The 14120-nt window shown below is 42.3% G+C and overlaps 1 protein-coding gene across 25 annotated transcripts in view; it reads right to left on the reverse strand.

Moving 5' to 3' along the window:
- Window positions 1-14120, reverse strand: part of sox6 (SRY-box transcription factor 6) — a 150235-nt gene that overhangs the window by 22569 nt on the left and 113546 nt on the right. For all 25 annotated transcript variants that reach the window (XM_079810553.1, XM_079810533.1, XM_079810551.1 and 22 more), the window contains 3 exons: window positions 5425-5574; window positions 3137-3314; window positions 2351-2538 (listed from right to left, as the gene is read on the reverse strand). In XM_079810553.1, coding sequence (XP_079666679.1) covers window positions 2351-2538; window positions 3137-3314; window positions 5425-5574 — 516 coding nt within the window. The remainder of the gene's footprint in view (window positions 1-2350; window positions 2539-3136; window positions 3315-5424; window positions 5575-14120) is intronic.

Consider the following 14120-nt stretch of genomic DNA (forward strand, 5'->3'; position numbering starts at 1 on the left):
AATAATAAATGTCGGCATTAGAATTAGCTCAGTTCCATTCGTTTGAACTTCAGAGACATATGGAACATATGAGGAGGAAAATACAGCTTCTGTTTGGCCTCTGGTTGTTTGCGACATCAATACGTCTGTTTGGCTTAGCAACAGACTGAGGTGGAGCGGCCTTTATGATATCATCAGATGCAGACAGTCTTCTGAGCAAGGCAACAGTACAAAAGAGGCCTGCCATTTTCTTCCATCACATTTTAAGGTCATAAACTTACATTCTCAGATATGGGAGCAACTGAAAACTCAGATGGAAAGTAAGAAATAAAGACGAGAAAGTCTTTGCAAATGATACTTCAAAAAACGAGGGAGTCTTTGTGATGTGCTCTGTAACCTATAGCAACAATGATAACCTAAGCATACCGGTCATATTTTCACACTGATAGAGCACCTAATTATTATTTGTCGTTCCCTCCTCTGCCCATTTCTTTGCGCTGCTAGCTGCCCAGAATTACCTTGCCCTTACATCAAAGTCCTTTAGGGAAAACACATTTAGCCACAAGCTCAATTTCTTTTTGCTTTTGGGGGGTGGGGGCTATGGAGAGAGGGGTCGCCTCCGAACTGATTTCCTCCCCACTTAGAAAAACACATAAAGCTTACCTGAGCTGAGATGTCCAAACAACCATGTTAAAAGGCAGGGCCTTACAATCGTGTGAAGACAAAACCCAAGCCAGACAAAAGAATAGGAGAAAAAAAGCGTTAAGCTTGGCCTGCTAAGAACAATGCAGCCATAGGTGTGTGCTGCCTGTTGACAAACGTGCCTTTTCAGCCATTGCTGGAGCAACATTCATGTCATGTAGCGGCACATTCTCGCATTTGGCTGACCATGAGCTAACCCCAGAGCAATTTTGGGAGGTAAAGAGGGAAGGAGAGGATGAGTTGAGGCTGGTGAAGGTAGAATAAGGGAAGAGGTGGGGAGGGAGAAAGCCACAGGTGATGGCTGCATGTTCACATACCGCATCCACCTCCAAAGAACACGAACAAAGAGTGTGAAATCTCAAAAGAATGACGCGTAATGCACTGGCTTAGGTGATATCTCCGTTTATAATGGCTTAGAGTTGGCCATTGTGTTTGAGAAAACAGGATTACGACTTCCACAATGCCTTTTTGAGCAGTAAAGAGGTATTGTAAATTGCTGTGAGAAGCAGCAATAATATAAAAATGACTAAGCTCAGCCTTTATCGAGGATGCGCTTGGGTCTCTGAGTTTCCTTCGATGCCACCCACATCGGGGCATGTCTTTCGCCCTGACTTCTAAGTTGATTGAAAAATAGTCCCTCTACTTTTTTACATATACATTGACCTACTTTAAGATGCTGGTTTAAAGTAATCAGGTGGTGAAAAATTAATGAGCCTCCACTCCCAGTTCCTGCCTGCGTCTCACAGCCAACTGGCAATATGGCATCAATCAGATGGTAGTGGTGTCTGTTTTTCTGCTTCTTGATTGACTCATTGATTGAAGATATTTTTAAAAGGAATCCCTGAGAGAATGCCTGCTCCCGGTACAAAGTGGGCCTGTCCCACACCAGGGGCTGAAGAGGGCTGCCTGTATGCTTTAATTGGGCAGAGACATCACAGTTTGAACCCGCACAGGCCAGGCACCAGAGGACCACGATGGTCCTCCTTGCTCATAAATGCAAACACACACACTCATCCATCCACCATCTACCCTGCCAATGTCAATCAAAGGCACTCCTCTGGACGTGCTTCAAAGACCTTGATTGGTTTTAAAGATCATGTCTGAAAAAACACTGTGGGCTCAAGTCCTTGAGCTTTGGCTGTTGTTGTACCCTCAGGCGAAAAAGCCAGGAACAAGAGTCAGTTGTGTTGGGTATATACTTCTGCAATGGAATCTGGTATCGATTACATATTGCACGTTTTGAGGTAATCTCAGTACTTTGATTTCTTACATGCAAGAGTGATTTTGTACTATTTTGACAATAAAAAGATTCTTAAACTACACCTTTATCAACAGAAAGAGACTCAAATCGAATTACTAATTGCCTGTATTTTTTTGTTACAGTGGATTTTTTTGCTGAGAATTGTATTGCATGTGCCTCCATGAAAGATTTTTTTGGGGGGTGGGCATAAATGTCTGTGAGACTCTGTAGTTGATAAAGGAGTATTTCATTAAATGTGACACTCTTTTCTCTCTCTTTTTTTAAGTCTTATTATTTATTATTATTACTATTATTTATTGTTAAAATAGTTTGTTATACTCCAATTTAAACACTTAAATATAATCTGATTCCAGAATCCAAAATCCCAGTAGTAACCCAACACATTTTACAGGTGTCAAACGCGCTCACCTTATCAACCCTGCAGTTGTTCAGGCCCATGCTGGTGAGGGCAGACAGCTTTGCCTCCATTCCCTGTTGATGATGCTGAAGCTGCTCTCGCTGAATCTGCTCCCTCATCTTCCTTGCTTCCTGGATAGCTTTCATCACTGCATCCTGATCTCCAAACAGCGCTGTTGAGTTCAGGCTGGACAGAATGTCTGCGGAGACAAATACACATCTTCTTAGGGTCGAATTGTGAAACACAATATACTGTAGGAGGTCTTGTGAATACAGTCTGCATGTGTGCACTGTAAGTGTGGCCGACTCCATGTGGGGGGAGCAGGAAACTAAGGGAGCAATCTCAGTGTGTGTCGCCTTTCTGTAATTAGCGGATCAAAGTGAGGTGAGGCGGGATGGCAGTTAAATCTCGGAAATAGTAGAAAAACAAACACCAAGCCTGTGTTCAAAGCCCAACTCCAAGAGGAGGAGGGAAATGAGCAACACAGTGTCGTTTTAATGAAAGACTGTTTTTAGTAACTGTTAGTAGCAGCTTCCAAAAAAAAAAATCTTAATATGAGAGATGAACTACAAGCTTTGAAAACAAATATACAGCAACGGCATCCGTTACTCTTTACTGCTTCAAAATGGCAGGGTCTAAAAGAGATTATGAGTAGGGAGTTTGTCAAGTTCACTCTCTTATTCCACACTACAAAGAATCAGAAATATACAATTAGTCTCTCAGTTGTGAGGATGTTAATAATTATAAAATATTTCACTACTTAGAACTGTAAAAGCAAGCGAAATACAAAGTTTTACCCAGAGACGAGCCACGACCCATTCCTCCGATGGGACTGGGGATGCCTCCGCTCTTGGACAGGCTGTTCGGGCTGCTCTTGGTGCCTGGAAAGAGGCTCTGTGTTGGGGATGTGGGAGATTTGACGGGCTCAGCTGTCTTGGGCCTGGCAGAGAGGTTGAGAGGCTGTGTTCCCTCCTCCTACAAAAAAAGACAGAAAGCTTCTGTTAAAACAGGGTTGTCCTATAGAGAGATGCTCTCCACCTTACATAAAAGACAATGCACCAGAGGCTATTACTGTAGACTAATTAGTCCGACTCCTCCAAGACATGGGTTCTGTATTCATAGCCAGGCTCTGTGCCATGCTGTAGCTCCTCAGTGCAGTGAGGGCCAGGCTTTGTTCGGGCTAATTAAAACCCTCTCTGTCTGAGCACACATCTTTATCTTCTCACCTGCTCTCAGGCCCGAGAGAAATGGTTAACAGCTAATACATCCTGTTTCAAACAAATGCAATCAGGCTAGAGAGCTTGTTGCTGTTGTGCCTGAATGTATTACAGTTAAGTGTGTGTTTTCTGTTGTCTTTGTGGTGACCAAATGTGATCCCTATGAGGAGAACAGCTCTAATTTGTGTTCTGTGGTTGTAATAGATTTTGGGACGTACACTATCATTCTAAAGTGTGGGGTCAGATTTGTTTTCTTCTTCCAGAAATTACATACTACATTACATTAATACTTTTATTCATTTAAAAGTGAAAGTAGACATTTATAATGTTTTCTAAAAAGTTTTCTATTTCAAGTGAATGCTGTTCTTTTGAACTTTTTATTAATCAAAGAATCCTAAAAAAAAATGTATCACGGTCTCCACAAAAATATTAAGCAGCTGTTCCTACATTAATAATAGTAAGAATAAATATTTCTTAAGCACCAAATCAGCATATTAGCATGATTTCTGAAGGATCATGTGACACTGAAGTGTGGAGTATTGGCTGCAGAAAATTCAGCTTTGCCATCACAGGAATACATTTTAAAGTATAATAAAATAGAAAACACCTCATTTTAATTGTAATAATATTGCACAAAATTGCTGTTTTATTGTTTTTTAATCAAATAAATGCAGCCTTGAGGAGCATATATGAGTTTCTATCAAAAACGTAAAAAAAATTCTTACTGACCCCAAAACCTACAAACGGTAGCTTATAGGCTAGTTGACGAGTAAAACTATACATAATGTGTCAAAATGGTATCATCAGTCCAGAACAACATTAAAAGCACATCTAACCATATTAATGCATCTTGTGTAAGCTAGAAAAAGATTTCACTGGCAGTGTTGTACTGTCCAAACAGATGGGCCACATACAGAGACTGCCCCCAGCTCTTTACAAATCTGACTGCCAATAACAGTTTGTCGTTCAATTACGCTTCAACTAGACAAACAAACAGATTGCTAGCTAATTAAGCACAGCGTATCTACATATGGAGTTAACGGGGCAAAAATCACGCAACATCTTTGATCAATATTAAGATAACTTATCTCATACAACACGCGTTGGCTAAATGAACAGAGTGTCTAGAAATGACTCCGTCCGACTCTGAATTCTGGCTCAGTGTAATTGCCAATGATCTTACCGTATGCTCTGAGATGTTGATATATGTCGGCGCTCTCCAAGGGCAGAGCTCCAAAAGCCCCGGAGGAGCAGCTTAGCTGAGCAACTGAAGGGGATTACGGGCGCTACGCACACACTACTGTTCAGCTCAATGATTTACCCCCATTCTATTGTGATATTAAACTAAACTTTTCCAAATGTGCAAGTGTTTTAGGTTACAGCTGCAGCACAAAAAAGCAAAATGATGATATATATCAGCGAAGACTGATGGAAAAGCACTATATGCTGCGAGCACCCGACTGTTGATCTTATAAAAGAAACAAAAGACAGTCATCACATCATTGTAGCCTCATCAATATATTTAGATTATGTGCCTCTGATGTCATTGCCTCTGTTCTGTCCAAGTTAAATGTAACGCGCAGGAAAACGTGGGCCAGTCACTGTCACGAGAAACCATGTGTTCCAAAAATTGCTCTCCAGGAGCAGGGAAAGCCATAGCAACCCTGTCCACAGAGTTCTGCTTGAGAGAGCGGGTGCCTTGTAAAAGCAGCCCAGATTGATGGGTTCGGAGCGAGAGGAGAACCAGTGGCGAGCTCTCGCTCACTTGCTCGCTGCTGTACCTACCACAGCTGATTTAGTGAACAAGGAAGTGGAGAAGACTAGGTCAAGCACCACTCCACTCGCAGCAGACTGGGCCGGGACTGTACCTTGACTTGAGCCAGGGGAGTTGAGGCCCTCTTCTCGTTCTTCAAGCCAGATGGGGAGATCTGCCCGGCAGAATTGGGGGGCTGGGGCAGCGGAGGCATCTTGGCTCCTGGAGAGACCTGCATGCTGGCCAGCTGGGCGGCGTAGAGTTGCTGTAAGGAGGGAGACAACCCACAAGCGTTAACATCCAAAGCCAGACACCATTCAAAGCCTTTATTCTCTCTTTTCTTCTCTCCCTTGCATTTCTTTTTCCCTTTCCATCCCCGGTATAGAAGCTCCATCAAAGGTCTAACTGTATATCAAAGCCTGGATCCAGGGAGAGACAGCAGCCCCAAAAAACCACACAGCAATGGCTCGCATACAAGAGACTTGGAGCCACTCGTCTTTCCACTCATCACACAAAATTTGCAGACTGAAGCTTAGCTGCTTCTAAGATCTGATTTCCTTCCCCTCGCTCCCTCTAGTAAGCCTCTTTGACTTTAATTGGCGCCTTTTCGAGTCGCTACTGAGACACCTGAACTTCCCTCTATGATGGCGCAGAGCACGTTCCCCTGAAGTTACACAAACTCAAGTTAGTAGAGTTTTCATTATGCGCCATATCAAAGACATTCATTAAGACCGGAAGAGAATTCATGTTCTTCTGCTTATTTTCACTGGCTCACGGTCAACACGCTCGCTAACATCAGCAACCTTCCAGCGGTACACGTTCAGCATGCTGAAGTGCAATATGTCAATCACTTATCGGCATTGAGTGGAGAAAATTTGCGAGAAAGGTTTGGATTTCAACTCTGAGACTGACTGTCTGTCATAACCAATTGAGAATGATTTTTACTTCAACACATCGCTAATACCCACACACTAGGCAGAAAACAGCAATAACAGCACCATTCAAAAAAACAAAGCAGCGTTAGATCAAAAGGATCAATTAAATACAAAATCCTGGGCTAGAATGTCAAATCGTACAATATTATCGATATTTGTTTTAGCGGGGTGTATTATTCACAGACGCTTAAAACAATCACACTTCTGCTGCTTTCCCTCAGGCAAATATTGATTAGCAAGCAGGTAAATGCTTATATTGTCTTTTGTCTCTCCCATTAAGTACCAGGAATCACACCAGGGTCAAAAAATTAACTAGGGCATGGGACATAATATCAGATAAAATCAGCTCTAAAAACATTTAATATGAATAAAACAAAGACTTGAAAAGTGTTTATTTTTATTTTTATGAGAAGCCAAAGGACATACACAGCTATCTGTGTATAAAGCACCTCAGAACACAGCTACCCACCTTTTTTATTTTGATGTTGATTGTACAAGTAACTGATAATTACATATTTTTTTCTAATTGATATAAAAAAAATAATATAAAAAAAGTCTTACTGGCCCAATGTACTGTATTAATATTAAGGGATTTTCTATATTCTTTTAAGAGGTGTAATATTTGTAAACCTCAATAGGTACTAGTAATGTTCAGTCTTAAAATATCACACCTTAGACTAATGTTCAGACTAAGTAGTACTATATTTTCTTTACTTTATGATTTAAAAAAGCCCAAAACTACAATGCCAACATTTAAGCCAATTTTTTCAGCCTCCCCTAAAAATAGTGGCCCAGTGATATTATCCATTTGTTTTTACAGCCACGGTCTTAGTATTTTCAACCCAAAAAAGCATGAAGGGTTTTTTTGAATCCGTATGTACCCGAGCGTGTTTGCCCTCTCTCTGCTCTCATTTCCTATCCTTACTGGGCTACATAAGGACTCCATTTGTCTGAAATGGAAAAAGTGGCACCAGCATTAGTGGCCTGCCCCACCTCAGCCACTCATACAGAAAAACCTGAGGCCAGACAAAGTGCTTTGTGTCTACATGTATCAGGAGATATAAACACTAAAATGCTCTCCGGTACCAAAGTTAAACGCTTGCACATTAGTGCCGCACAAAAGGGTCATTCTTCTGTGGGAGACCTGGGGCAAGCGCCGGCACACGGACAGCGGAAATGGCAGGCTGATTAGGTACACACAGTGATAGTGCAGCTCGCCAGCCTGCACAGAAAGCCTTTGTCCCGCAAAGTTAAAACACAATCGCTATTCTTTTTTCTCTATAGGTAGTAAGTGAATGTGCATGTGATTGTGTGTATTTGACTAAGTTTGTGTGCTTGTGAACAAGAAGGAAGCCCTCGGCCCAGTCTGCTGGACAGATGTTTGTTAACAGCGAGCCACTGCTGATGTGGATGGGCAGAGGGACTCTGACCTTGCGTGGGAAGAACTTTATTGTTCCGGAAAAAGAGTGTAATTGGCCTTTGCTTCAAATTAGAGCCAGTCAGACTGCCTTTTGTGAGGCCTGATTAACGAGCCAAAGCCACAGGGTTAGGAGTAAAGCGGTCTGGATGCTCTCAGCCAGAAAGATACTGAAAAATAACAATAAATACTACCAGAAAGGTGTGACTTGTAGCTCATTTCTTAACGTCAAGGGCATGGAGGGAAAGGACTCTCAACCCTCTCATATGTGTCCATCACACCAAGCTGTGCACAATGTGGCTTGTGTATTAAGGCCATGTGTTTTGATGCTGAAAGGTGTGAAAATAGACAAAAGGAGACTGCTGATGGTGTGTGAGGACACATGTGGTAGTCTGTCTGAAGGGCATGTAATGCAGGGCTCCATTGGGCCTCCTCTGCCTCTCCTCCAGCCATACTGCAGGGTCTCCACAGCAGACAGGGCCAACGCTAATGAGGGTCATGCTGAAAGTCAATGGCCGAACAGGGAACGGGGCAGCCGGGACAAGCTGGCTCCATGCCCCCTGCCACAAAACTAAAAGGCTGAGCATGGTTGATCCCATCATCCTATCAATTCCAATCATCAGTCAGAGTCAACACTGTCTATTAATGCTTAAAATCTAGCTACAAAAAAATAAAGTTTCACTATTTCTGTTTCACAAATGAGGAGTGAAATATCACATATTGACAAGAATTTTCATGAGTCTGATCTTCTCAGGAATATTTTACACATTCTGATTAAAAATATAATTTAAATCAATATTTAATGTGCATTTGGGCCATACCATCTGTTATAGGACTGTTTGTTCATTAAAAATCTCTCTGAATTAAAACACTATTTGCAAAAAGTATGTTTGGAAATCTAAAATGTGATACTTTCTACTGGAACACTTAAAACATGTTTTTAATATTTTTGTACAATGCTGTGAATATTTTATATAATCTATTGTAACACGTTTATTTGACACTTCCCAAACTTCCCTCCATTTGGTTATTGGCTTAGATACTTTAAAAGAGGAACAAAAGATGAGCACTGCATCAACCGCTACCTCAACACACACACACAAAACACACATGCGTGCACTAACACCAACAGACATACAAAGTGGTGTTTGAGCAGCAATCTGACACAGTGGAGAGCTATTACAGTGTGTAGTGAAGCTGCTGGCTCTGAGGAAATGGGAGCCGATGGGGATAGAACACTAGTGGGGACCAGAGAGAATGAGAGAGGCCTAAAGAGTGCTAAAGAAAAAGAGAGGCAGAGATGTTGAGCTGCTCTCAGCATGTGGTTTCAGAAAGGCCTGCAGAGAAAAGGCCTGATCCACCCCAGTGACTCAGGTAATACCTTTGTCCACTTGAGCATTAAATGACTCACTGCTATACAGCTTAGTTAGAGAGAGAGAGGCTCGGGAAATGGGGCTTTTCAATTCGCTCGCCTGTGGTCCTCACACTTCAACCGACACACACACACGCAGCCCGACTAATATCTCCTGCCTCCCTCTCTTGCACATATGAGCCAAGCCCATCTCACAGTCCGTGGATTCCAAATGAGTGGAGTCCGGCCCAAGGTCAGGCGGTTAGCCTCTGATAATTAAAAGCAACCCCTCTGGAGAGAAAAGAGGTTAAATGAGAGAGCCCACCATTTCTGCCTGCAACAACAGTATTTGCAGATCATCCAGATTACCCGACACTTTCAGACCACACCGCTGGACACATCAGCACTCAGGGATACTTTGCTTTTTAAAGTCTCTGAGAGCCAATTCAGTGCTCCACCTCTGTGTAGAGGTATGTAAACGCTCAGGATAAACTGTTTATAAATGGAAAAGGCACGGTTAAGAAAGGTTACATTTTTATTTTTAGTCACATAGCATTCAAAGACATTGTTTTACAATGTAAAAATATGATATTATAATCAGAGCTGTGGTGCAGTGAGCTGTGCACAAATATACTGACCTGGGCCGTATTGCAATCCCATTCTCCCTTTCTCACCCAAATTTTCTTGTCTATACTCTATTACACTATAAACATAAGTATAAAAAAGAAAGTTGTAAGCAAAGGCTTGACCTTATTCTAAAGAATTACTGATAAAAAATATTATGCACACTACCATTCAAAAATTTGGATTTGGTTAGATTTTTTTTATTTTACGTTTTTGAAAGAAGTGTCTTATGCTCACCAGGGCTGCAATATTTAACACATATTTTTACAAATAAAAATAACTGTTTTCTAATTGAATATATTTAAAATGTAATTTATTCCTGTGATGGCAACGCTGAATATTGACCACATTAAGACAGCCATTACTCCAGTCTTCAAGTATTAATTGCTTTAAAAAAAAAAAAAACAATTTCTGAACCCTAACTTTTGAACAGTAATGCATTTTACCTTCACAGTGTGCATATTTTCAGAATTTTTGTCCTTGTGATCTAACAGATTGAGACCGCAAACCGAAATGGCTCATGAAACACTAGATTTCAGCACATATGATGGGCAAATAGTCAATCATGCAAGGAAAAAAACAACAACTTGAGTCTCTTGTTTGTTCTTAAAGAGAGGGGCCGACTGCTTTCTGGCAGATGCTGTGAAATACAGTGGCAGATTTAGCCAATTTTAGTGCTTCTAGCTATAATGGTGCATGACTGTCTCTCCAACTTATCCGCACAGGCCCCAGTCTGAGCTCACTGAAACGTATCCACGAGGCCAAAAAACCCCACTGATACATTATCATACGTCAAAACATACGCACACTATACACACTAAATTACATACACTAAGACTCTTGTGTCTGTGTGTTCTCCTCGGCTCTCTCTATTGCCACAGCTGAGCGGTAGCATGGAGAGAGGACTGTTACTGCCGCATGGTCGACTCTGCCATTTCAGTAGCATTGGGGCGCCCATGCCCGTTTGCCACAAGGCTTGTCCAGGCTCATTGCCCAAGGCAGGCGGGCTGACCCAGGCTGGCCCAGATGTCAGAAAGGGAAGCAGGGGTGCGCTAGTGTGCTGCGCCAATGCTTTCCAGTATGGCCAGACATCTGTCCCATCTGCTGGCGCACAGCCTGCTCTCTCGTTCTTTTCTCCCTTCCCCCCATCTCAACTCATCCGCCTCGTTTTTTTCCTTCTCTTTCCTTACATAGCTTCACTAACTTGAAAGGTATGATGTGTCCTACGCATTTCTGCTACACAAGCCTACGCTAATAACCCTACACTGGTATCAACCCAGGTGGTCATCTTAAGCTACATGGTTTGCATCTCTCGCTATCTGTTTACTTGCCTCTCTGTTTTATAATTCTGTCCATCCAGATGTCCACCTATCCCTCCCATTAGTGCCTCTGCCCTGTGCTCATACCGCCTCTCGTCTTCTGGCTATCTCTCCAGAGTCTGTCTCGCACAGCACGCGCCACTCCTTTCCCCTCTCCTTCTTTCTCTCCTCTCCTCCTCAATCACACCAGCAGCTGTTCGCTCTCATTTCTGCAGCTCATAGTCAAAAGTGCTCCACTTGTTAGCCGTGACAGAAAGCCCTGCTCCCTCCACACATCCGGAATGCAGAGAGATGAGCATCCAAACAAAAGATAACACAGTATTTCCTCTCTTCCCTCGTTTTCTCAACCCCAGCAGAAGTTTCAGAGAAGTTTCCCTGACTCTCAAGTACAGTCTTTAAATGTGTTAGCAGTAATGATAGCATGAAATAAAGCACCTTTAGCTTAAGAAATGCTGTATGGATTTAACCCTCATGTTCTGACTCCAGAAATAGAACCCAGCATATATATATATATATATATATATATATATATATATATATATATATATATATATATATATATATATATATATATATATATATATATATATATATATATATATATATATATATATATATATATATATATATATATATATATATATCGTATTTTGAAATATGCTCTTTAAGTTAAAAAACAGTAAATGAATTTAACACAGAACATGAAGATTGAAAATATGTCAAAGATGAAGAGAGAAAAGAATTAGGAAATAATGAAAGGAGGGAGAAAATAACAGAGAGTAAAAGAGAGAGCAGGAGAGAGGCCAGCATGTCCTATTTGTGTTTGCTCCCTCTATTATATGCCACGGGGAAACCCAGATGTTCTGCTATATCCCATGATGTTTTATTTTAGGACTGTTTAAACCCAAAAGACTGCTTCCAATGATAAAAAACACGCCTCTCACAAGTTGACTTGAGATTTGTATAGAACTTGTGGCAAAACAATATATCAAGCAGAGAATGGCTTAAAGGAAATTGTTTTCCTCTAAGCAATTGATGTAAGGTGATCTTGTACGCTAGCAAATTAAATGGCAATTCAAATAGACAAAAAATAAAATCGAATTCTTTTGTAGAATTAGGATAATTCCTTTTAGACTGTCTGGCCATACGGCTACAATCCAAAAACAATTTCCGCCTGGAGGTGAGAGGTGTCACTTCTAATAGGGAGGCAACGCCGGGGGATGGAGCCATTGTTTGGAGGCCGTGCCCAGCTCATCCTGAACCCTGAGAGGGTCTTAATGAAGAGAGGCATGCGGTCTGGGGAATAGTTTGAGCAGCTTTTCTCTGGTGACTTGCAGACAAGGGCCAATCTGTCAGGAACGCATTGAACGAAATTACTCGCCGCGTTGGGACACGGGGTGACAAGCGGGCGCATGTACGCGTGTGCCGCCAGTCGAGGGAAATGTATTGACAAGCAAATTACGCTCTCAGATCGCCTGGCCGCTTTCATTTCCACTCCCCGGGACCTGAGGCCTTTTGTTAGCCTGCGGACGGGCTAGGGTGACGGGGAAGAGAAAGAGAGAGAAACAGATTTCACAGCCAGTCCACTTACTGTTATGACACAGTAAAATTGCGAGCGGTAGCATCGGCAACATTAAGACTGGCAGAGCGGCCGTCCCTCTTGCTGCATGATCGAGCACGGCATTGTGGGAATTAATTCCTTTCCAATCAGAGCATTTTTTAAGGTTCATATATTTCCCCAGTCTAAACCGAGCAAATTAGGGAAAATGATACCTTGCCAGAATTGCTGACAAGTGAAGATATTCTAATTAGACAGATGCACCCAGCCAGTGGCACAGGGTGGGTGGGTCCACTGGCACAGGAAGTGGGGATCTCATAGGTGAGGTCACTCCCACCGAGCGGATCAGTGATGCATAAGCGGCAAGAGCTCAGTGATACTGCCATTACAGATAATCACCCAGACACAGCAGACAAATCCATACATACCTCTCATTAACACTGACCTAGCGCTGGCCCTCATTTATCTGACATATTTTAAAAGATTTGCTTCCTTTGATTTAAGACAGGAATTCAAAGCTTGTTATTTCTGCTCAAAAAAGGAAGAGAGACAAAAGCATCCGCAACCACATGCTAGCACGTGCTAACTGCCGAAACAAATCAATCCAAATCACCCTTCCCCAATAAATTACAACCTCATCTGTCTGTTGTCCCTTTCTTTCAAAATAATGTTTTGCCTGTCCTTTTGTCCTCAGAGTGAACTTCTGCATGCAACTTAAACTTCTAGGTCTTAGCCAGACGGGTGCAACGCGAGCACTAATGGCATTATTGTTGCACTCGGAATGAGATTCATCTCCCCTATCTCCGTCCTGAACGTTTTTAATCATCTTCTGCATGATGATAGCTGCTCAGTTGCGGCGGAAAGGGTATGTTTGACTAGCCGGGCTTTCTTAGAGTGAAGGGTACCGAGAGTAAATACCAATCTGCTCGGCTAAATCTGCGGCTGACAGACAAACTTCAATTAATGGGAATGCAACTCATTTGTGTTTACTGTATTTTCTAAAGGTCAGCGAAGTCATGGACTCAGAGGCTTGCTCTCAGCCCATTCCCAGGGTTAAATGTATTATCACAATGAATGGCTAAGGGGTCTCGGTGCCTCCTGATATATGACTATCCTAGACTCGAGCTGACCCATCAGGAAAGCTATAAATAGACGGGACGGGCCCTGGTTACACCACCGCAGCTTACTCCTAAGGGAGGAGGGAAGACACACTTACACGTACGGATTGAAATTGTTTTTCAATCAGTTTTTGCTCACGAGCTCCCTCCCCATTTAGCTCGCTCATACAAGCGCACGCACATTTTTACATACACTTTAACATGAATAGACGCATTCCACACCTTCAACACAGATGATTGTTCTCCCCAAAGTCGCATGCTATAGCGAAGGCTTTTCTAGCTCCAGCTGCAAGCATTGTTCCAACTTGCCAAGGCTCATTAATGCTGAGAGCGATAAGCTCCGAAGGACAAATTGTGCACATGTATCAGCAAGAAGAAAAGGTACAAAACGCTCTCCCATCCTCTCCTCCTCGCAAGTCCTCCTCCCTCCGCTCTCAGCTTTGTTTTGTAACATTCCTAGCTATCAGAGAGCTTAATGTCTAATTGCTA

The sequence above is a fragment of the Gobio gobio genome (genome assembly GCF_949357685.1).
Source record: "Gobio gobio genome assembly, chromosome: 2".
Classification (NCBI taxonomy): Eukaryota; Metazoa; Chordata; class Actinopteri; order Cypriniformes; family Gobionidae; genus Gobio; species Gobio gobio.